General features: G+C 35.5%; 1 protein-coding gene across 9 annotated transcripts in view; it reads right to left on the bottom strand.

The window, feature by feature from the left end:
• Positions 1 to 24,612, bottom strand: part of CCDC178 (coiled-coil domain containing 178) — a 181,039-nt gene that overhangs the window by 127,102 nt on the left and 29,325 nt on the right. For all 9 annotated transcript variants that reach the window (XM_048049361.2, XM_048049356.2, XM_066992901.1 and 6 more), the window contains 6 exons: positions 20,187 to 20,340; positions 13,821 to 13,916; positions 13,571 to 13,707; positions 9,245 to 9,428; positions 4,452 to 4,514; positions 312 to 473 (listed from right to left, as the gene is read on the bottom strand). In XM_048049361.2, the coding sequence (XP_047905318.2) occupies positions 312 to 473; positions 4,452 to 4,514; positions 9,245 to 9,428; positions 13,571 to 13,707; positions 13,821 to 13,916; positions 20,187 to 20,340 (796 nt within the window). The remainder of the gene's footprint in view (positions 1 to 311; positions 474 to 4,451; positions 4,515 to 9,244; positions 9,429 to 13,570; positions 13,708 to 13,820; positions 13,917 to 20,186; positions 20,341 to 24,612) is intronic.

The following is a 24,612-nucleotide window of genomic DNA, read 5'->3' on the forward strand; positions in this document are numbered from 1 at the left end:
TGAAAAGAAGGTACATTTAGATGAGGTATAAGGAGTAAATTCTTCACTCGGAGGGTGGTGAGGCACTGGCACAGGCTGCCCAGAGAAGCTGTGGATGCCCCATCCCTGGAGGTGTTCAAGGCCAGGCTGGATGGGGCTTTGGGCAACCTGGTCTGGTGGGAGGTGTCCCTGCCCATGGCAGGGGGGTTTGAACTCAATGATCTTTAATGGTCCCTGTGAACGTCAGTTTCCTCTTATTTATTTTTATTTTTAATAAATAATACCACAAATTAAATTACACTACCAAATGGTCCAGAATTTACCACTTTTACCTCATGGTTTTCTTTAAATAAATTTTTACTTCCTTTAAACTTTGTTTCTAGATCAGCTACTTCTCTCTCTTTCTCTCCTATCGTCTTCATATCTTCTTCTCTTTTCCTCAGTTTCTCTTTTCTCTTTTCCTCTAGCTCACCATATATTGTTTCAATCCTGGCCTGTTTATTAAAATACATACACAATTTGCTATCAGTATGAAATCAGAAGCAGAAGTTAAACATGAAAAATCTGAATCTGAAAGAACATTCATACTGTCAAGTGAATACTATAAATAGACAAAAAAATGCATATACAAAAATAAGTTAACAAATACATCATAAGGTGGTTAGAAATGTCTTCAGAATGAAGGAAAAGTTGGCCTTTATGTCATCATATGCATAGGAAAGGTTGAATAGCCAGCACAACTGTCAAACAAACACAGCAGAGGAATCAGCAAGGAATATTATGAAATGCAAATATTACACTGACGCAGACAATGAATTTACAGTAATACTTAACCAAACAGTAGAATAGAATTCCATAAAAGATGGATTAAAATTCCAAATACCAGTGCCAAGAGCAAAAATCTTTTCCAATGGGAAATTTTATCACCATAGGCATGTTCTTAGATTAAAAAAAAAAAATAAAAATGAGAGAGAGAGAGAATGAAGACAATGAAGAGTGGAAAAGAAAAAAAAAAAAAAAAAGACAAAATAAATGAACACCCTTCAATGACTGGAAATACAAAATACAACAACCAGCTTACATTCACCTCAACTTTCTCCCTGCCAGGGAAATAAAGAAAGAGAAAGAAAGAGAAGTGTTATGTACCAGCAGACATGTTCTTCAGGAAGTGCAGGCAGGCATTACATACATTTTCAATTTCTAATACACCAAATTCACCATCACTTGAACTCAAATAATTATTTATCTGTCTAGCACTGAGTGAACTTGTAATACATATATAACATTATATTATATACAAGTGGAATGAAACTGGTACCATTTTGATTTCCTTTCACCTGTAGAACCAGAATGAAAGATGACAGGAAGATTATTGAAAAGAAGGCTGGGAATGACCATACACGGCTTAATCTTTTTGAAGTGTTGTGTTAGGTGGTAAAAAACTCCTTCTTCTAGTTTTAAATCATAGTCTACAAACATATTTATCCTTACTGGGAGTGTTTTAAGCAGCAAATCCAGGAGAATTTCTGAACTCCTATAGAATGGCACTACATTAGGTGAAGTTATGGATAAAGTTCCAGATGACAACATGACTGGTAGATGGAATGGACAAGCTTCGCAGAAAACCATTAGCATTTCAGGAGCTCTGGTGTTTTACACTCAGATGGCATTAGGGGATTCCTTCTAGTTATCTTAGAACAGACCCTCATCTAAACAGCTGTGCGCTTGTACAGTCAGTAGTTAATGACAGCTTTTGCTTCTTCAACAGCCTTTCACATCATAATTTTGTCCTATTAGTAAGAAAAATATGCTTGGGATCAAGGATATGAAGTTCGTCTAACCCAGAAAAATGAAGCTTTGAAAAAAATAGAAAAAATCATTTCAGTAGAAAAAGAACTTAAAAATCTCCTTAAAAGAATTATAAGATATTTCTAAAGATGAACCTCTTCATTCTGAAAACACATGGACTGCAATGACAAAAGAAGTTCTGAGAAACAAATTTATTTCCCATTAGGGAAGTGTTCTGTTCCCATCTGCAGAAGGAAAGAAGTGGGCTAGAATTGCCACTGAGCGGCCTTTGCAAGAAACAAGAGAGAAGAAGATTTTTAATTCCAACAAACAATCAAAATTATTAATTCAAAAAAAAAGTAAGAAAGATGTTTGGAAGCACCAAATCAAACCTGTCACGCTGCAACAGTCAGACCTAGAAGCATTCCCTTCAGCCTTCTCTGAAGCAAAGCTTGTGAATCAGAGGGAAGTTGGACATCAAAGACAAGTACATATGGCAGAGACCTTGTGCAACACGTGGCTTGGAAGAGAAGCATTCAGCACTTCCTGCTAATGTCAGGGATGAACAGGAACTGCAAAATCTCTCTTAGAGACTGTCTTTCTAGAAGTGCAAGACATAGATACTAGATTCTGCTATTGAGCTCTTGAAAGTTTGAAGTCACAAAGTGGAAAAGAACAGGCTTTGTAACAGAAGAAAGGTGGTGACTGTAAATATACACAAGCAAATAAAAAAAGGATCAGACCTCTCAAACAAATAAAATGGAAACAAAAGTCTCAGAAGGAGTTATGGTCATCACAGTAAATTCAGTGTTCATTTCTAAAGAAGAAAAGCCTACAAGACCTCTCAGATTACATCTCTCCTGTCTGAGACAACTGTAAAAGAAGGCAAAGAGAGTCTCTGAGCTAAGAAGACTTGCAATAATGGACTGCAATGCCTCCATACAGTTCTGGCTATGTTCTTTAGATCAGAATCTACACACGTGGATCAAAATCCAACATCAGAACACTCACAGCATGTGAATATTCATTTCAGGATGAGCAGCAAGGATCAATGGAACCAAATTACCCTGTATCTCACAATAGTGAGGGTGTGAATATTAATACTAGACATATTTTTCACAGAAGTATTACAAGTCTCCTTCTTAGGAAGGAAGAGATGGATCTCAGTGGCATTCATTTACCATCTATGAAAAGGCTCTCAGGATATTCTATCTACTGCTGTGCTAAATATGCATCACAGGAGATCTTTTCCAGTATCAAAGTGATCTCGGATAAGAAAAAATTGACTAATTGTGCTCCTTAGCTGCTATCAAGTTTAACTAAGAATAAGGCAATTCTTGTACTGCTTGCAAGGGATTTGATTCAGCTTGTTTAGGGTGGTTCAAGTTTGGTAAGATCATTATCGCTGTATCCCATCTCCTTACAGGAGGTACCCAACTGTAATTGGTAATATACTGCTTTCTGTTCTCGTCAGCATGACGCACCAATGGCAAGGACAATACCAACAGCCAGTTGGCATTTGGCAATTTTTGTCTGTATCATGAAGGTCTCTGCGTTATTGGATTGCAACTTTGAAAGAAACATTGATTTTCATCTTCTTGCATAATAGGGGATCATGTAGTGGGCTCAGGAATGTTTCTCAGACTATCAGACATCTGACAGAAACTAGAGCTTGATTCTGATAACCCCATCTTAAGGCCTTCTGTCTCTTGCTGGTGACACTCAATGCAGAAATTTAGGATTTCTTCAGAAAATAGTCCTGGAGTTTCCACTCTGTGTCTTTCTCAAGGCTTTAAGACTTTATAGTTACCACAACACATTTAATATGACCATTATGCATGCTCTCACAGGAGACACCTGAAGGAATCAATTTGCCAAAGGATGGAAATAGATGGAATATCCTTTTTGGTGATGCCATTATTGGGATTTCAGTCAGAAAAGCTGAAGAAGTATCAAGACTTGCCTGAGGATTGTTGAAGAGCATCACCGAAGTCCAGAGAAAAATAAATTCTTTACTATGAGATTGGTGAGGCAGTGGCACAGGCTGCCCAGAGAAGCTGTGGATGCCCCATCCCTGGAGGTGTTCAAGGCCAGGCTGGATGGGGCCTTGGGCAACCTGGTCTGGCAGGAGGTAGCCGGGCCCATGGCAGGGGAGTTAGAACTAGGGGATCTTTAAGGTCCCTGCTAATTCAAACAGTTCTATGATTCTATGATCATAGTATAAAAAGTAATACAAGCATGTTTTGTGTGAATTCAGCAGTTCACACCAGAAGAATATAAAATGGTGTTAAAGCAGCCTGTTTTATATATGTGTGTGTCAATATAAGGTATAGTAAGAATCTGATTGCACTTGAAACTGAAGTAAGAAAGACATACAAATTCAAATTATAGTATTGCTGCATACATATATTATTACTGAAAGTTTTGGAGTTTTTTTTTTTTCTTTTCCTAGCGAACTGGAAATTATTGTGAATAACTAGGTTAAAACTAAAATATTCCATGTTTTCATAAGTATTAAAATTTTCCTAGCTGAAAACAAAAAACAGCAAACACTGTTACTTAGCAAAACCTATTAGCTTCCTATTTGAATTGGTCAGAAGTTACTCTAAGCTAATTTATGGTAGGAAGTAAAAAGAATGCAGAAGAATTTAGATTTGAAGTAAACCAGTTACTGTCGTGTTTACCTGAATAACTTTCCAAACTTCTTTTCCATCTTGAATTTCTTTTTTAAGATTCCACTCCAAATTCTTGAAAAAAAAAACCAAAAACATATACAACACATAAGAAAACAAATTAATGGACAACAGCAACGAAAATTTAACACTAACATCACAGTAAGGATGACTACAACTTTTAAATTTTCTCTCAAGTATCACAAAATTATGTAAAAAAGGAAATTACAACACCAACTCATGCACAATAGGTAAATAAATATAGATTATACTATACAAAAAACAACAATATTTTCTTAATTTGAATAAATATAAAAATAATGTAATTTAATTTTGGTCCCTTAAGATAATTAAATGTGTGAAGGAGCTGAATGAGTTGGCTTACCTAAATGGCTATTGAATATCAAATGCTAAAATTTAAAAATATCTCAGTGCCTTCTGTATTTTATATGATGGAACTTTTTTTTTTTTTTTTTGTAATTTCTACTAAAAATCTGAACATGTTTTAGCCCTTTCTTATATGAACATCCTACTCACACCACTTCTAGGATTACAGTTATATAGAAAATTATTATAGATTGCACATTGAAAACCTCTAGTTTAATGTGTCAGATTAGTAAACGATCATAACTATACCTGATTACAATCTAAGTCAAATTCTAATTAGGGCTTTCTGTTTTCTTTTTTAAGTGAATTAAGGGACTGAAAAACTGATTACTTAAGCAAAACTAGGTGCAACATGGCCAATAGTGAAGTAAGAAACAGACTCAATCACATCTATTGAAATGTACTTGAAGATGTTTTATTCACATCCACATCCGTGTCTGCATTACAGAAATGCATATGCCATCTATACTCAGAGAGGGAAGTTCTTGCATAAGCAAGTCATAAGCATTTCCTAGATGCCACACAAATAGCAAAATACAGAAGCAGGTGACAAACAACCCCATTTATTCTCAAACCCCAAATCCCAAAGATTATTAGAAACTTCAAGGGTATTGAAGACAGGGATACCAGTGTTCATGTGGAAAGCACAATTGCAAGGAAATCCTTTAATCAATGAGTAGAAGCTTTTTTTCTCCAGATGAAAGTTCATACATTTGCTCCATGGAAAACTCTGAGCAACAACCTGTACCCATGGCCCTACATTTCCCCTCACATATGCTTATAGGTTGTCTGAATCTAAATCTACTTAGTCTACTAGGTGGAGTGTAGCTCCAAAACCCAGCATCATTTAAATGACTAATAATAACACTTGGTAATTGTGTGAATATATTTTTCAGTCTGTTCAGTAGCCCATGGAAACAGATTAACTGGTGGTTACAGACAGACACTTTTATCAGACACACCAAGGGGTGATTGGTCTAAAAAATATCAGCAGAGACCAGGCAGTCAAATTATATAAATAGAAATTGCACCTTTATTTATATGACCGTATTCAAAATTCATCACTGTTCAACTGTTTCTTAGACAGAGAGGTATCTTAGCTTCTGTGCACTCTATTCTCACTAAACTAGCAACTTTTAGCTTGCATTTAACTCTTGCAACTGGCCACCTTCCCTGTGTGTCTTCATGTGTATATGTATGCTTTTAAATTATTATAACCACAGTGCTTTTGCTAAGTTACAGTAACTGAGACTAACTATAGCAACATTAAAGCTGATAAGAGAATGATCATTCTGTAACTGTTAGTAATGGAGGTATTCAACAACAAGGGTACTGAATCTACATGAGTGGTGCTGGAAAGCTATCTTGTCACTGGAGATGGGACCATTAGCAATGGCTTAATGTAGAAGTTAAGTCATGACAACACATACAAAATGAAATTCTCTTACCATAAACGTATAACATTGAGATACATTTCTCACTGACTACTTGCCCAGGATACCAACACTATTTATGACTTGAGAAGGGACATTAAGGAACAACATTCTGGAAATATCAGAAAGAAAATCAACACCACCAAACAGAAGAGAAGCTATTAGCAGCCTGACTGTATCTTCCAAAATTTGAAATTATGTCTAAAAGAAGGAAAACAGAAAAGAACCTGAGCTTTGCCAATTTAAATCTAAAAATAATGTTGCACAACTAAGAGTTTTTAGAAAACCTACAAAGAACATTAGAACTAGTAACGAGTCTTTTTCCAAACACATCTGAGTAGGAAGGCTGCTAGAGACAATATAAAACCAACAGATGATCAAAAGCACTGACAGACAGATTTGAACATGAAGCATTCAAAATATGATAGGAAAAAAGCCCAAATCCCAAATCAAATAAAACATTTAAAGCCCTAATAGGCAAACTGATAACATGTATTATTATGAAAAATATATATATATATATCTGCCACATGGAGAATTTAATGCAGGAGAGGAATCAGCATGACTGGGAAGTGGTGCCACAAAGTCATCAATTTTCTGAAGAATGTAACAAGTATGTGGAAAAGAGCGTCTGGTGATACTGTCTACTTGGACTCCTAACTGGTATTTCATAAAGTATTATATGAATGACTCCATAAGAAATCAGTCCTCACATGAATATATAATGCATTCAAAGATAGAAGACATACAGTAGAAATAAATCATCAGTTTTCACAGTATCAGAGCTACACTTGGGTCCTGCAAGTATCCATGCAGGATCCTGTGGTTTCCAATTTATTCAGACACAATAAGGAAAATAGGTTATTTTGCGGAATGACTTAGTAAAACCATCTGGATTTTGTTTACAGTAGACAAAATTCAATGAAGGTAAATGTAGATTTGTACATTAGGTCAGAGTATTTTTTTTTTTAATATATAAGACTGGATTCTGAGGTGGCTGGTAATCAAACAGGAAAAAAATCATGAAAGTAAAACAGACAGTTCCACGACACTGTGAATAAAATTCTCCACTGCATTTAAAAGAATAAATGTAATGTTAAGAACTATTAATAAAAGGAAAGACAACAAAACAGGGATCATCTTTATACCACTGTATATGCCATTGTGTGACTACTTATTCTATGCAGTTCTAGTCCTGCTTTCTTCCCCCATAATAATAGAACTGGAAAAGGTACAAAGCAAATAGAATGATGACAGATATGGGGCAGTTTTCATTCATGAAACAAGTTAACGGATCAGGAGTTTTCAGCCTGAAAAAGAGCAAGAAAATAATAAAAGTAATGTGTGACAAGTAGAAAGTAAATATGCAATGACTGACCATTACTTCTTTGAAAATAAGAACCATGGCCTTACACAGATAGGATATCCAAGGCAGGAAAAAAAAAAAATTAATTTATCACACAACATTTGACAAAGCTGTTGAAGACTTTATCACAAAATATCATGGATTTAAAAAAAAATAAAAATGTAACTGAAAATTATAGCCAAATGATAAGACAAATTAAGACAAAAAAGACAAAGGGCAGCAAATAAACAGGGGCTTTGCCTGAAACCCTTCTAAAGTGCTGATTTCTTAGACTAACTTTTATCATTCCCTAAATAACCATTAGAAAAATAAAATAAGAAGAAAGAAGAAGCAAAATAGACTCCCCTGCCTGTGCAGTTGAACATCCAATTATGTAAAAAATTCAGCACACAGCACTGAGAATGTAGAGAAAATGGTGCTTGTGAAATTTATATACAAACTACACAGAGCAAATTTAGCATTAAAACATATGGCCGCAGAAAAGCATAATATACCAAAAAGACAATTTATAGGACAAAACTACATAGTGCAAATTCAGGTATTGTCTGCAGTATACATTTAATCCAAGAGAAGACAACCTGGCACAGTGCAAGGCCTTAACAGCTCTGAGGTTCTCTAGACTATGTTTTACATTTATTTCACTTTGGCTCTAGAAGCCTTTTAACTGATTCTGTTTTAAATCACATTCAACAATTCCTCTTTTCTTTTTAGAAGCAGAGTCTGGTACTTGGATGTCCTGTTACCTTTGGCAAGAACTTAGGTGAAGAGGAAGGCAGGAAAAACGTGGAGTGCCTAGTATGCCAATGCATACTATAAACTGGAAAATACTATGATGTCCTTAATTTTACTGATTAAAAGTTAGGAAATCTTAAAATTATTACAGAAAATAAAACTGTAAAGGTCTTTTCTTCCAGGCAATCTATACTATACATACAGTAGAATGCTAATGAGGAATATACGAAACACTCTGGCATAAAAAGACTCTTGAAAATTCCTCTGATTATTTCTTTTCTGTACTTCTGAATGCTGAATTTTACACTTTTCAATAACACTACAGATATATACAATGTTATTTATTAGGAATTATGTAATGTGAAAAAACAGAAAACACTTCTCAGTCTTGTAAGCCTTCACAGTCGTGTCAAGGCTTGTGGATGAATTTCATAAGGATGAATTTCAATTTCAGTTCTAGATAACTAATGACATCCAAATGATAATTAAATATTTTCATTTTCAATGTTTGCATTTACTAATGAATAAAATTGTATTGACTTAAAAATACTTCTAATCGTGTAGTTACAAAAGAACAATATGGTTATTTGTTATTATTCGTGTTGAATCACTAACAAAATCTTAGTAGTCTTTAATATTTGTCAACTTTAATTTTTAGCCTGTCGTTAACGCATGACCATTTAGTAACCAATTTATTTTCTTTTCCAGAGACTATTATTTTCCACATTTTCAAGTGTTTTAAAGTACATGGTAAAACCCAGAATTTTTACATTATTATTTCCTTAATATTAGGTTGCTTGCCCAATAATTCTCTGTTACAAAGATATTTTTTTTTCTATTCTTCCAATTTAAAAATGAATTTAAATTAAAAAAAAAGAAATCACAACCTTGTAGGAGATTTTTTCTGCAGTTATTTCTGTTTGGATTTCCTCATACTTTGCTTTTTTTTCACTGTAAGACAGTTCAGTTTTACAGAGCTCTTCATTTAGTCTTTCTATTTGTTCTTCTGTCTTCTGTATGTGTTTGCAGATAGTTTGGACTTCTGACTGATATGTCTTCTTTTTTCTTGAACTGTTAAAATAAAACCGACATTATCTTACATAACCTTTTATAAAGTAAGGTAACTAAAAGGAAAACCCAGTATCAAGTTGTAAAACGAAAATATTTGAAAATCAAAACCAAAAGCAGTATTTTACACCCTTTTATTTGATGCTGAATACATGAAGCTCTTCCTCAAAACTTTAAGCCTTCTTTATTCGTGAGTGTAAGCCCTGATTGCTCATTCATATCAAAGAATTATAACTACCCATTTTTTATTGTTTTCCTACACATCCATATTGTTAACCTTCATCATAGAATGACAGAATGCTTAAGGTTGGAAGTGACCTCTGGAGATCACCTGCTCTGACTCCCTGCTCAGGCAGGTCCACCCAAAGCAGGGTGCCCAGGCCCATGTCCAGGTGGCTTTTGAAGATCTCCAAGGAGGGAGATTCACAGCCTCTCTGGGCAACCTGTACCAGTACTCAGTTACCTACACAGTCAAAAAGTGTTTCCTGATATTCAGAGGGAAACTCCTGTGTTTTCATTTTTGCCCATGGCCTTGTGTCATCGCACTGGTCAGCACTGAAAAGAGCCTGGCTACGTTCTCATTGCGCCTTCCCATCATTTATTCATATACTTTAACGAGATCCACCACGGGCCTTCTCTTCTTCAGGCTGAATAGCCCCAGCTCTCTCAGCCCTTCATCACAGGAGATGTTCTCCAGTGCCTTCCTCATCTTCATGGCTGTACATTGGTCTCTCCCCAGTATGTCCAGGTCTTTCTTGTACTGGGGGTCCTAGAACTTGACCCAGCACACCAGGTGAGGCCTGACCAGCACTGAGCTTTGGGGATTGATTACCTCCCTCAACCTGCTGGCAACACTCCTAATGCAGCTCAGGATGCCATTAGCCTTCTTCATGGCTTGGACATACTGGCTTCTACCTGCTCTAATTTTACTAAGATAAAAGCTACTTAAATCTTCCCTTCTCTAAGATTATACAGAACAATTAAAGTGAGGTAAGGCAAGCACATATCCCCCCTCTTTTTTTTTCCTATTGAAAATATAAAGGTTGAATATGAATATACTGGAATGCACAGAGAAACAGCACAAAACAATTAAATTATGAGAAGGACAAAGATCATAGGAGACGTTGTTAGTTCATGTTGAACTTAGCATCCACCAGGAATCCTCACCAGCAAAGCTGCTTTCCAGCTGTTGACCCCCTGCATGTTCTGGTGCCTCGGGTTGTTCCTTCCCATGTGCAGAACTTTCAGCTTCCCCTTGAACCTTATGATGCTCCTGTCAAACCATTTTTCCAGACTATCCATGCCCCTCTAGATAGCAGCACAACCCTCTGGTGGTGTGTTCTCTCAGTTTTGTATCATCTGGAGTCTTGCTGACGGTAAACTCTGCCCCATCATCCAGCTCACTAATGAAGATGTTAAAAAGGACTGGACCCAGTACTGACCCCCGAGCTACACTGCTTATTACTGGCATCCAGCTAGACTTCATGCCACTGATCACCACCCTCTGTGCCTGGCTATTCAACCAGTTTTCAGTTCACCTCACAGTCTGTCCACCCAGCCCATATATCAACTGCTTTTCTACGGGAGTATTATGAGAGGCAGTGTCAAGAGCCTTACTGATATCTAGGAAGAAAATATCCATGGCTCTCCCCTCATCTACCAGGCTGGTCGTTTCATCATAGTTTATCATGTTTGTCAAACATGACTTCCCTTTGGTGAATATATTCTGACTACTCCTGATGCTCTGGAGGTATACAAGAGACATGTAGACATAGCATTAAGGGACATGGTTTAGTGGTAGGACATGGTAGGTCTGGTTGATGTTTGGACTTGTTGTTCTTTGAGATCTTTTCCAACCTAAATGATTTGATGATTCTGTGATGTTCTTGTCTTCGTGAAATGTGCCTGGAAAATGGTTTCCAGGATTAGCTGCTCCATCACCTTCCCAGGGATCTAGGAAAAGCTATTAGCAAACACATCAGAAATGGATTAAAGGGTGTCCCCATCAAGTTCATGAGCAACAAGTTTAATCTTCTCTATGAAACAAGATCCTTACTAACAGAAACACTTTCCCTAATTTCTTCAGAAATTCTATAGCAACTTCGTAAAATGGAGCAATTCTACCCTAACGCAAAAGAACATACAAAAATCACAGTATATTCAGAAAGGAATGTGAAAAACAAAGCACAATTATATTCAGAATGTTTGTGGGAGGCTACAAAATGCTCAGACTATCACACTAATGATCTGACATGCAAAATATTTCCAATACAATGCAAGAGATTAATAGCAGATGAGAGAATTTAAAGGTTTCTGAGAATAAATATCCTATTTCCTTCATGACACTTAATGGCAAAACAACCAAGAGAACTATAGCTATTTATAGCCTTTAGTTAAAACACACCTTATTTAGCCAAGAACTCCAAGAAGATAAAAGATTTTCAATTTCTGTATTACCCAAATAAAAATCCATACTAACAACACTATTCCTTTCTGTTGTGCTTGTATTCAGTAGAATAAGGGGAACGTAACTTATCTGAAATTTTAGTAAGGATTAGCAACTCTTTTTTCCCTAAGAATTAATACTTTTCATGCGAGGTTACTGGTCTTGAAACTAGGATTGAGAATATGCAAGGGTTCTATAAAAAAGCATTCCAGAAAATCCTTTTAAGAGTTAACTAATCATAGGAAAGCAATGTACATTGGGGATTGTGTTAGGCTGACTAAGAATCATGTTCTTCCACTAAAACATGATATATTTTAAAAGCTTGTTTGTTTGTTTTTCATGTGAATTAACACTTTTCTTTAAAAAATATTTAAAATTGAATAATATAGTCAGCTTCCTCTCATTGGTTCCTAGGACTAAACTACACAGCTGTCTAGAAAGGTATTTCCCCTTCAGAATGTCTTCAAATCATCCATTGAAGAAATAAATAGACTGAGTTTCTGGAGAGCTTCATTACTAGGAACTTGTAATATTCACTGTCTGGGTCTGTGATCCAAACTTTAGCACGCATTTCTTGAACTCCTGAACATGTGGAAGGACACAATAATCATGACACACTCACAACAATACTAATTATATATGAAAAAGGTAATGTTCAAAAAAGATTAGTCAATGCAGTTGAAAATAATAAATTTGTAAAGGTACATAATGAACTTTTAATTCTAAAATGTTCTTACAATCCCAGTAGTAGTTCTGTGAATATCAGAACTCTAATGAAGCTTGGTTTCACACCCATTTGAGTCCCATGGTTGATTTGCTTGATTGTGTAAGGTGTGAGCTCCAACTTGGGAGCACTAATAGGGACGTGCACATACCTCCTTCTCTCTTTCATCTTTGTGTTTATACCCTGCCTCGCCTTTTTCCTACATCTCTTGTATAGAATTGTCGGGGTCTAGTAAGGAATGTTTTCATGCTGACAGGATGTCTGTATTCAACTCAGTTATCAATTTTTACAAAAGCTTGTGAGAATGTAATTATTTTCAAGAATTTTTCTTTTCAGCTGACTTTGCTGAAACTAGATAACAAGATTCAAAATTAGCAGGGGGATAAATAGCAGTGTGTCAGATACCTAAAAACAGCATACACCTGGTGTCCAGATGAAGAAGGAACTGAAAATTGGTTTTATTTTCAGTTATGTTATTAATGCACTTAGAATATTAAGCACAATATAGTTTAAAGTACAGCTATCTGGAATCAAGAAACTGAGGAGCTAAAAAAATATGTGCATAATGTCTAACAAGAACTCAAAGAAAGCAGAGAAATGTAGTATTTCAGATTCTATTTCATAAACATCATAAATAAAAAGAAATACAAATAAATTCTATAAAAGCTTTGCCAAAATGTTTTTAAGACTGAGCTTTTTGCTAACAAAGAGAATTCAGAATCTTCCTTATTTCATTTTAATTGTCAAAACTATGTATATAGTCTTTGGCAGAAAAAAAAAAAAAAAAAGCTTTTTTTCTTTCAAGTCAAGGTCAAAAAATCTCAATGATAGATTTCAGCCTAAAGAGACTTGAAATTACTGAAATATTAGTTATAGACAGACTTAAAATAAAAGCAAGGTTCTGTTTTATAGGCATGCTTTCAGTGAAAAGATAATGCTTGTTTTCTATGTTTATGTTTATATTGTTAGTATTACCTATCTCTGAATTCTTGCAAAAGCTCTTCGTTTTCTCCCTCAAGTCTTTCATTTTCACATTTCAAAGCATCCAGTGCTTCATCAGTTTTGAGAAGCTTTTGCTTTATATTCTGTAGATCACTTTCTCTGGTGGATTTCTAAGGATCATTAAAACATTAAAACATCTTTAACAGAAGTCAGAATAAGTCAGGTCAACACAGAAAATGCAAGTACACAAAAATAATATATATAAAAATAATAAAGAACTTACTAATTCTTCCATAGCTTTAACCATTTCAGAAGAAGCATCTGATATTTTTATGCTCTCATCAGCTTGGGCAGCTACTTTGTTATTCATGTCTTCTACCTAGAATATATTTTAAACAATTAAGTAATTAAGTAATACAAACATCTCCTACATTTCTTCGTAAAAAATGAACAATATATCTTACTTTAAAATTTAAAAGGAAGGCTATTAAAGAGTAACTGGAGATATTTCATGCTATGTTATTTATATGCACATTCCTATTGTTATGTATCCAAGCAGAATCTTTAGACTTCATAGTATCAGTAAGCACACACTCAGTCTGCTAATTCATACATGACATATGGTGTGTAATTGAACAGAATACCTTTAATTCCTCTCAGCCTCAAGATTTTCCTTAATATCCCAAAATGTCTATCGAACTAATGCAGAGATTAATACAGAGATTCAATGATGGACCAACCAACAGAACTAATGGAAAATGAGGAGGAAGTTAGGGAAGCAAGCATCTACAGTATAAGGAAAACATTTAAAGTGGATTTAAGTAGGTAAAGGCATACCTGCTCACACTGAGCTTAATGAACTGTGCTTTCTTCCTGTCTCGTTCCTCTGCAGAGACTGAAGTAACATAGCTATCCTGACAGAGCTTACCTATACAATCTCTAAAGAGATATGGGTCTAACTGGAATATGATAAACTAGAAGCTGGTACATAATCAACAGGATGAAATTAAATCCAAACAAACACAAAGTGCTGCTATCAGGAAGTGTGTGATACACAAATTCAAAACAGAAAATAATTGTAGAAAGACCAGTTTTACAAGAGAGACAGTTGCAAATACTTGTTGATTAAATAAAAAATAATCATATAATGCTCTAGGTCAAAAAAGATCTATTAAATATTTATAAAAATAAATAATAATTACTTTATTAAAGCTTGAGGTGTAGCAAGTCCTCAACTGAAGTAGTATGTACATTTCAGGGCTCCGTAATTTAAGATATAAATATACTGTGAAAGTCCACAGAGAAAGAAGAATGGTTAGGGATTAGAAAACATGATCTATTTGGAAAGACTGAAAAGAAGCACCTTTAGCAATATAGAAAAAGCAGATCAAAAAGCAATGTCTTTTAATATGTAAAATATTCTAAAAAAGATACAGAAATCAACTGTACTTCATGGCACTGGGGGAATAACAAAGAGAAACTGGTTACATTTACAGGGGAAAAAAAAAAAAAGTTTATGAGCAAAATGTCCCACTTTTTAAATTGCTAGTATTTAGAAAGGGTGATTTAGAAATGTTTTTCCCCTTTTCATATGTTTTTAGAGCAAATATTTCGACAAGAATGACATTAAATACTATCACACTGTGCAAGGTATGTTAGACAGTCTCTTGAAGTCCCTTCTAACACAACTTTTCTAGTACTTTCAAAAATAAAGCAGTCTTTTTAATACACAGCATAACCCAAAAAGAAACAAACAAACAGAAAACTTATAAGGACCTCCATCTCCTAAATTTATTCATTTTTCATTTGTCTGTCGTTTAAGCAGGTTTGGTAGTTTGCAAAAAAAAAGGCAAGTCTCTAAGCTTCTCACAAATTAAAAGCAGAAATCTAGAAAGACCTGACTAGGGATATCTGTGAAAGATGACCATGAGAGTAATATGCTTAACTGCAGTTTCTGGAGCATAACACAGAACTGTTGCTCGATCTTTTATGTGCTATGTGGCTTTCTAAAGGAGATCTAAGGTATGACGGTGTATGTTGTCAATTCAGACAACAAATACAGACTTATAAAACCACTATATGGAAAGTTCACTGTGCATTTGAGCATTATGAATACTGTTCAGTTGTTACATCTCTTTTTCATTGCATAACTGCTTCTGAGTTTTCTATCACTATGTGTGAGTTATATCCAGTTATGCATTTAAATCCAGCTGGCAATTAGTGGTGTTGGGGCCCATCCTCTTTAGTATCTTTACTGATGATTTGGATGAGGGAACTGAGTGCACCCTCAGTAAGTTTGCAGATGACACCAAGTTGGGGGGAAGTGTTGGTCTGTCAGAGGGTAGGAAGGCCCTGCAGAGGGACCTGGGCAGGATGGGATGGGTCAATGGGCAGGGGCCAATGGGATGAGGTTCAACATGGCTAAGTGCTGGGTCCTGCACTTTGGCCACAACAACCCCATGCAGTGCTACAGGCTTGGGGTAGAGCGTCTGGAAAGCTGTGCAGAGGAAAAGGATGGGGTATTGGTCGATGCTCACCTGAACATGAGCTGGCAGTGTGCCCAGGTGGCCGAGAAGGCCAATGGCATCCTGGCTTGGATCAGGAATAGTGTAGCCAGCAGGACCAGGGAGGTGATCGTCCCCCTGTACTCTGCTCTGGTGAGGCCACGCCTCAAGTACTGTGTTCAGTTTTGGGCCCCTCAGTACAAGAAGCACATCGAGGCCCTGGAAGGTGTCCAGAGAAGGGCTACGAAGCTGGTGAAGGGTCTGGAACACAAGTCCTATGAGGAGCGACCGAGGGAACTGGGCTTGTTTAGTCTGGAGAAGAGGAGGCTCAGGGGAGACCTGATTGCTCTCTACAGATACCTGAAAGGAAGGTGTGGGGAGATGGGAGTCGGCCTCTTCTCGCAGATAACCAGTGACAGGACTAGAGAGAATGGCCTCAAGTTGCGCCAGGGAAGGTTTAAGTTGGAAATGAGGAGACATTTCTTCTCAGAAAGAGCAGTCAGGCATTGGAATGGGTTGCTCAGGGAAGTGGTGGAGTCACCACCATCCCTGGAGGTGTTTAAGGAAAGGGTAGATTAGGTACTTAGGGACACGGTTTAGTGGGCAATATTGGTGGTACGTGGATGGCTGAACTAAATGATCTTCTTAGAAGTCTCTTCCAACCTTAATGATTCTATGATTCTATCATATCTGTCCTCTTTTTAACTATATTATAAGGTATTACAGAGTCAGTTTTTCTTAATTCCTTCTCCATTTTTCATCTTACTCCAGAGAAAAATAAAGGAAATTCTTACTAAAAACCTCTCCTTCACAGTTGTTTACTTTCAAGTATTTTGATGTAGGTTTACTGTTCCACACAGCAAAGCACGTGAAAACTTAATTTACACTTTTTTTTTTTTTTTTAATCTATGTAAGAAGACCAGACAGTGTTAACATTTTTGGAAACAGAAGTAAAGATCTGGAATAACTGTATATGTAACTTGACTATTAAAGTCACTAAATCTTTGCACTTGATACAGGAAATAGTTTATGCCTTTTTCACATTTTTCAAGCTGGTCCAAAAGAATCTGTTGAATGACAGCTACTTTGCAGTTCTGCAAAATAAGATACAGTGTATATGATGACTTAGAATAAGGCAACAAAGTCTTTGAGAAGATGTAAGATTAGACTGAACAAATTTATTTTGTCTAGAACAAGGATGGCAGAGCAGAGACATTACAAATCTTCAGGCATACGCAATGTGGCCATAGTGACAAAGGGAATAATCTACTGCTTGTACCTGCTGTAGCAAGGAAAAAAAAAAAAGTAGTAGACCAAATTTTACAAAAGCAAATTAGAACAAAATGCTTCTTTTAACTGTTAAGAGCATCTGAATCCTGCTTATGCAGGATTTACAATGTCCTTCAGAATTTACTAAGGGCAGAAGACCAACTCAAAGGGGACTCAGATATAAATCTCTTTCTCCTCTTTCTCTAACTTTTATTTCAAATAATTTGTTGTAGATTCAGTAACACCTTCAGATGAAGAAGTCCTAAGACTTCTTAAGAAGTCTTTTAGCATCAAATTATGTCTTTGCACTGATGCAACAAAGATACGAGCCACATGGACACCAACTACAACCAAGTAATACTTAGCATCTGATTCTTTTCTATCACTTCCTTTGTTTCTCAAGAAGTGTCTCAGGATAAACCTTTATTTCTTGAAAACATTTCCAGAAGTTCCCTGTACAGATCATTAAAAGCAGATTTGCAAATAAATCAGCATCCAAAATTTCCTAAGTCTGATTTCCTATATACATCTACCTCTTAACTTCTGTTGGTTCTGTTTGTTATACATAGCATTATAAAGAAGCAGGTATGAAGATACTATAATTTGTTAACGTATTGTCTGCCTCAAACATTTCTACTATATTATTCAATGCCCAATCTCTTTCTGCTGCTAGTGGCAACAAGAGAGCATTAATTTTGCTGCATTACTGTATTAGGAGGGCATTGGTTTCCCTCAGTGCCTGGAAAAATATTTTGATGGCAGGCTACCAAGTGAACGCATCTTAAGTCTCCAACCAAGTTTCAAATTCCAAATCCTCTTCCATTAGTTAAAGGGTAAAAAAAAAAAAAAAAAAAAAAATTGTTGTTGAATTGATGGACATCAATAAAGACAAAAGAATAACGGAGGTGTAGGTAAATGTAAGATTAATTTTATGAGGAGGTTTTTTTCTCATCTTTGAAGAGCTCTGCCCGTACAGATAGAGAAAGGTGGTTTTGATACATACAGATGCCTGTCTTATCACAAACCTTGGTAACATGGAAAAAATAATACTCAGATTTGTCCTTATACTGTTAAAAGTTGTTACATTTCCTAAATAATAAACCACTCCTCCTAGATCATATGTCAAATAAATATTAAAAAAGCATTAATCAAGACAAGGGAAAAAGGACAGAAAAAAGACAGAGAAATATTACATCACTAATTATGTCTTCAAACTTGTTTCTTGATAATAAAATAAGGATGTATGTGACAGTTAGCATGTTGCAATTTAGATCCAATTAAAACACCACTTGATTTGCTAAGAATAATCCCAGTATTTTCTCATCACTCCCAAAATAATTCCATTCTCCCACAAATATTTCCATGACGATCAGAAGAATCACTTTGAGCTTTCTAAAAATCCTCTATTACTTTTAAAGGTTTATTAACTTGTAAAGATTTAGCCATGTTTTTGAATGAAACTGACAATAACAGCTCAGCTGTGTGCTAAGCCTAACTCTCATCTTCAGCATAAACTAATCGAACCAGAAGCGGTCACCAAAAGGAGCAGTTCCATGCAGTTCCACCTTATCCTTGTTGCGCATTTCACCTTCTCCCTTGTTTTGGTTTTAATACCCAATTGGTACCCACAGAAATGTATCAGACCGGGGAAAAAAAAAAGATGGAAAAAAAAATCCAGGGGAATAAAAAAAGGTTTACTAACAAGTACTGGTTAGATTCAAAAACAGCATTTTTCTACATATCAGTAGCAATTGCTAGTGCCAGTAACCGTAAGTAAACTGTAATATACAGCTGAGCATCGGAAAAAAAAGGAAAGAACATATCTAGCAAAGGCTGTCTAATATGACTGTATATCTCTACCTTTTTTGGTCATGCTTAGCAGTTTCACTCTCTTGGGGAATGCAGGATACACTCCACTTAGATTCTGGACCTCACTATCTAGATGCACAAACCACATTAGTACTGGGCTTGCACAAGAGAATGAATTTCACAGAGTCACAGGATGTTTGAGGTTGGAAGGGACCTCTGGAGGTCATCTAGTCGAACATCTCAGTCCAAGAAGGGCCACCTAGAGCAGGATGCCTGGGACCATGGCCAAACAACTTTTGAATACCTCCAGTGAGGGAAACTCCAAATATTTATTTTTAGAATTATTGTTATTTTAGTGTTATTTTCTTTATACATTTGCATGTATGTACATGTACACATAGGTATAAAAAATGACAAGTTCTGTTGTGTGCATCTAAGTCCTGTTTTAGGCACCTAAACATTGCTTTGGGCCTGATTCATCCTTTTCTCTAGTGGTTCCACACAACGGAGCTGTAAATTAATTTAAAACTCCTAGTCAAGCATCACAAGGATCTCCAGTTCATGTTTTAAACTGCTGTGTACAGCAACACAAGATTAAAAAAGGAATGCCCAACAAATATAGGAGAAAACAGGAATTTTAAGTAAAAGAAGCTATCACTCTGCATGCTGTAGAAAAGAGCATGATATGCCAACTCAGGACAAAAAATCTACTAATTCAAGAAGACAATCGTGTTGTATTGCTATACACACATTTCCAGATGACTTAAGAAGATAAGCAATATTAGGTAGATATGCATACAACAACTAAAAATACACAGGTCACTTAAAGCAACATAAGAAGACTATGACATTTTTCTTAAAAAAACCCTGAAAACTAATACCACAACACAAGAATGAGTAAGGTATTTTTATACAATTCTACCATTTTTTATTTTTAAATCAATACTTGTATTTTTACTTTTACAGAGGACCGTAACTCTTAAACACACAAAAATATTCAGGCATTCATGTACTTTTCAATAAAAGATACTCATTTACTTGCTTGTTTATAAATATTCAAGACTCACTTTGCTGTTCCAACATTTTGCATCTTCCTGGATTTCTGCTTTTTGCTTCACTAACTCCTCAAGGTGTTTTTCATCCTTTATAATCTTCTCCTCTGTTTCTTTTAACTTCATACAGTATTCGGTCCAAATAAATTCAGAATGCTTTAACTCATTCCTAATAGAAATACACAGAAAGTGAATCCATCTATTTGGAAATATTCCAAGGTAGTCCCTCTCTATAAAGGAAAATGTAAAGCAGATCTGAATTAGTAAAGATTTATTTTGATTCTCTACTACGTTTCTTGAACAGGTATGCATGAGAGACTTTCAAAATATCTACCCTGGCAGGTTCACACAATTTCAGTCAGAAATCAAAACTAATCAGGCTACCAGTTCACTTATACTTTAAACAGTTTGCCAACACTGCAACTTCTAATTGGACCTCTAAACAGGTATCAGTGTAGTTGAGTAGAAGACTTTGCATCATACCTCAACATATTTATTAAACAAAATAGGAGTCAACTTCTTTTTCTACTAGAGGCTAAATATAATTTAGAGCTATCTTCACTTAATCAAACTAGTTTACTGTCATTTTGTAGACAATTGTCATTTGTGAGGAAAATGTTTTTCTGTATCATCTTGTAACCAGTATCTTTGGTGCCACCATGCAAGTAAGACGCCAGTTCTTCATGCAAAAAGGAACTTGCATACAGTAGACAAGGTCAAAGGAGGGGATAAAGACCTTAATTCAGCTCTGAATAGCAGATTTATCAGCACACATTGCTTTTATCAGAAAGAAAACTACCCATAATTACAGAAAGAGTTAGTAGTAACTACAACAATAGTCGGGAAAACACTCCCAGGAGACACTGTTAGGCCTCATTATAGGCTGTGCACAGGTCTTTTGCTACAGCTCTGTAAGAGAATGGATTTGGTGAAAGGCAAAAGAAATAGAGGGATATCAGGTTAAAATTTTACAATGACTGCTGATGTTTTTCCACTATTTTTGTTTCAGCAGGTAGAAAAGAGTCTCTCCCATGCTCCCCAGAGAACTAACTCAGCCAATAACATGACTTAAGCAGGCATGCCTTAAATGGCAAAATAAATCCACCACAGCAGAACTAAGGCCAACAGTAGCTGTATTTTACAAACATCTACTGCATTACAACCCCCAAAAAAACCCCTTGAACAAGTGTTGCATATCTAAACACAGTAAAAAAATAAATAAATAAAACAGTATGACGACAAGACTTCAGTCAGTAATTCAAGAGCCATTCCTACAAGATTACTTGATACGTTTCCTTTATTTGCTTCCAAGATATCTATACAGTGATAAAGACTTACTCTGCAAAGTCACATTCCAAAGGTCACAGAATATATATCACGAGCACGAAACCTAACACTTCAAACACCTCTACTCTCTCAGGTCCCACCAGTCATGATAGACACATATAAATGACACTTGGAATTATTCTGATGACAGACATTTAACAGACATAGACTGTAATTTTCTTCTCATACTGCCTATCAGCCACAACTTTTCTGAGTACAATCTGATGGAAAAATACACTATTATCAGCCACAGTGAATATGTGGAAAAATAACAGACTGTGCTGTGTGATGTACCCCAGCCTCAGTATTTTGAGTTTCATACAGTATTCATCGTTCTCTCCCTTATGGTATTGAACATAAAGAAAAGGGTACCAACTGAAGAGCAGTCTTTCAAGGCTGTGCCATCAGAAATTTGTCTTTCTCACACCTATACAATTCTAATCCTCCTTAGACAGCAACTGAAGGGTCTGCTTCTTCTGGAATGTAAGCCATTCTTTAATTAATTCTGGCATTCTGGTTTTAATTACAAGTCTAGCAAATGGCTGGAAAAAAATACAGTAGACAAAAAAATTAATTTCCTCAGTGAAGGGTAGAAAAAAATATTCTTGACTTTTTCTTGTAAATGCTGATATTCCTAAAATCACTGGTATCACAAACAGGACAGGTTGCAAGATGCACAACAGTCTTCATCATTGCCATGTTGTACAAATAGGAAATCCCTTAACTATGTGAAACAGAAAACATACATGGTGTATTTCTATCAACATATCAATACATGATGAAGTTCAGGTATTAGTTACCTACTGCCATTATCACAGGGATTTCACTTCATTATGATTGTTTCAAACAGACAGATTTTTTTTTGCTGTAAAGCAATGGTAATTCTCCTCAGAACAAAGGCTTGTGACAAGAAAACTGAAAAGTGACAATTCACCATAACTACCTGACAATCTAGACTAACACCACAATTTCTTTCCATGCACATGAAACAAACTCAAAGTGTTGATTTCCATCAAGACTACCAAAACAAAACTTGAAAACTGCCCACACTGTCCTAAAACTACTAACTAAGCCAACAGCTGTGATGCAGTGAGAGAATTCCAAACAGAACTGGACAAAATCCTGCATAAAAGACTATCAAAGAGCAAAGTAGTTTTAAGATGAGCTACAGAATTCTAATCCTAATGAAAATAATGCAGAAGTAAAATTAAATGATCAATTTTCATTAAAAGAAGAGGTCAATAACATGGCATCTCAGCATCCCATATCTGCTGCTTTGGTATATTTACTAATGATCTGAAAGGGTAAGGTGCAGTAAAATTGAAAGTCTGCATGTAACATAATATAGAATAGGCAGGGCCAAAAGGACTATGAAACTTAAGAAAAAAATCAAGACAAACTAAACTGGGGAGCAGAACAGCATGTAGCATTTAGGGTCCAAACTCAAAAGAAGTATAAGACCAGAGAGACTGAACAATCCATACACCTCAAAATTCTAAATTAATTATTTCAAATTAAGAAAGACATGCACACGTTTCCACAAACACTCTGAAGCTCTCCTCAACATTTAACAAATATAAAGAAGCTAAGGGGTTAGATTAAGAAATGGGATGAAAAACATTAGAGTAAAAAATGAGAGCAAGACATCCCTCTTAAATTCATTGGTATGGCTTCATTTGGAATACTGTTTGCATTAGCTTTTAACCCATTTCAGAAAAGTATATCACAGAAATGAAAGGGACTCAGAAGACATCCTGGAGAGGTCTGAAAGCACACTGAAAATAGAGAAAGTTTCTTTAGAAAAGAGATAGGAAGGAGGAACAAAGCAAAAATCTAAAGTTGCAGAGGATATAGATATATATATATTTTATGAAAAGTGAAGTCACATATTTGTAGGCTTGTTTGCTCTGATATTGTATGATAAAATCACGTTCAGCAATGGATCACTATAACCACTGCTAACAACTCTTGACAGCAGCTAGTAACTTAGACAAGAACATTGACAGAACATTAAATAGACAAAAGAAACAATAAACAGATTTGCAGTGTATCTGAATACATGGTAATAAATCACACTACATTTTTAGTAATACCTCTTACCTAGGATCTGACCTTTCCTGTAATCAACATGAGGTTTCAATGAACTTTACCAGTTATAGAATGAAGGTCATTGCTGCCTTATTTCTCTCAACTGGAACTCACAGAGAAGCTAATAAGCATGTGATCAGAACATCTCTCTATATCTAAGCTAAAATAAAAATTCCAAATATTGTGAAGACATTGTGAAGCTTGCATTCACAGTCCCATACCCATCAAAAATAAGTATTGACTCCTACCCTTCACACACTTCTTCCTTTGTACACACATAGTGACTTTAACTGGGGAATCACATGATGATTTCCAGAAGTTACACCAGTTTTGACAGGTATTGATATTACAGAAATCTCGTCTCAGGGTTTGTATATTAAAATATTTGGGGGTTAGCTATATTTCTGACTATGATTTTCATTTTCATATATTCTTTCCAGATTTTCTATTATTCTTTCCAGATTGCAAACTAGACTCTGAAATGAAAAACATTAAGCTTTAGTTAACTAAACATAAACATGTTATACGTGAATCCTTTTATTCTGACAGGAAATAAAATAAAATTTAATTAGCATAAAATACCAATAATATTAAAGTGAAAAGAATATAGTGTCAAAATTATCTTGAACTCAAGTAAGATAAGAGCTTTACTGGGAGAAATTCACAGTAAAGGTCAGAATCAAAAAAGGAAAGAAACCAAACATGCTGACAAAAGAAGCAAGTAAGTCAGACAGACAGACTTGTCTCTCTAACATTGAATAGCTAAACTATTCATCTTAAATAAAAATACATTTTATTATCTTGCACTGACTAGACCTTACTAATGACACACAGTTTATATCTCATTACAAGTACACAAACACTTTGTGAGTGTTATAATTGTAATTTCTTGAGTAGTGATGTCATTCAGGGAAATACATGTGACCTGGGATTCCTCCTGCTCCTATATTAAAGTATAAACATATGACAGGAAGAGCTATGATCCTTCTTTAATGCTGATGTAGTTCAGCCAATGACCAAGAGATCC

Source organism: Anser cygnoides, chromosome 2 (genome assembly GCF_040182565.1).
Source record: "Anser cygnoides isolate HZ-2024a breed goose chromosome 2, Taihu_goose_T2T_genome, whole genome shotgun sequence".
Lineage (NCBI taxonomy): Eukaryota > Metazoa > Chordata > Aves > Anseriformes > Anatidae > Anser > Anser cygnoides.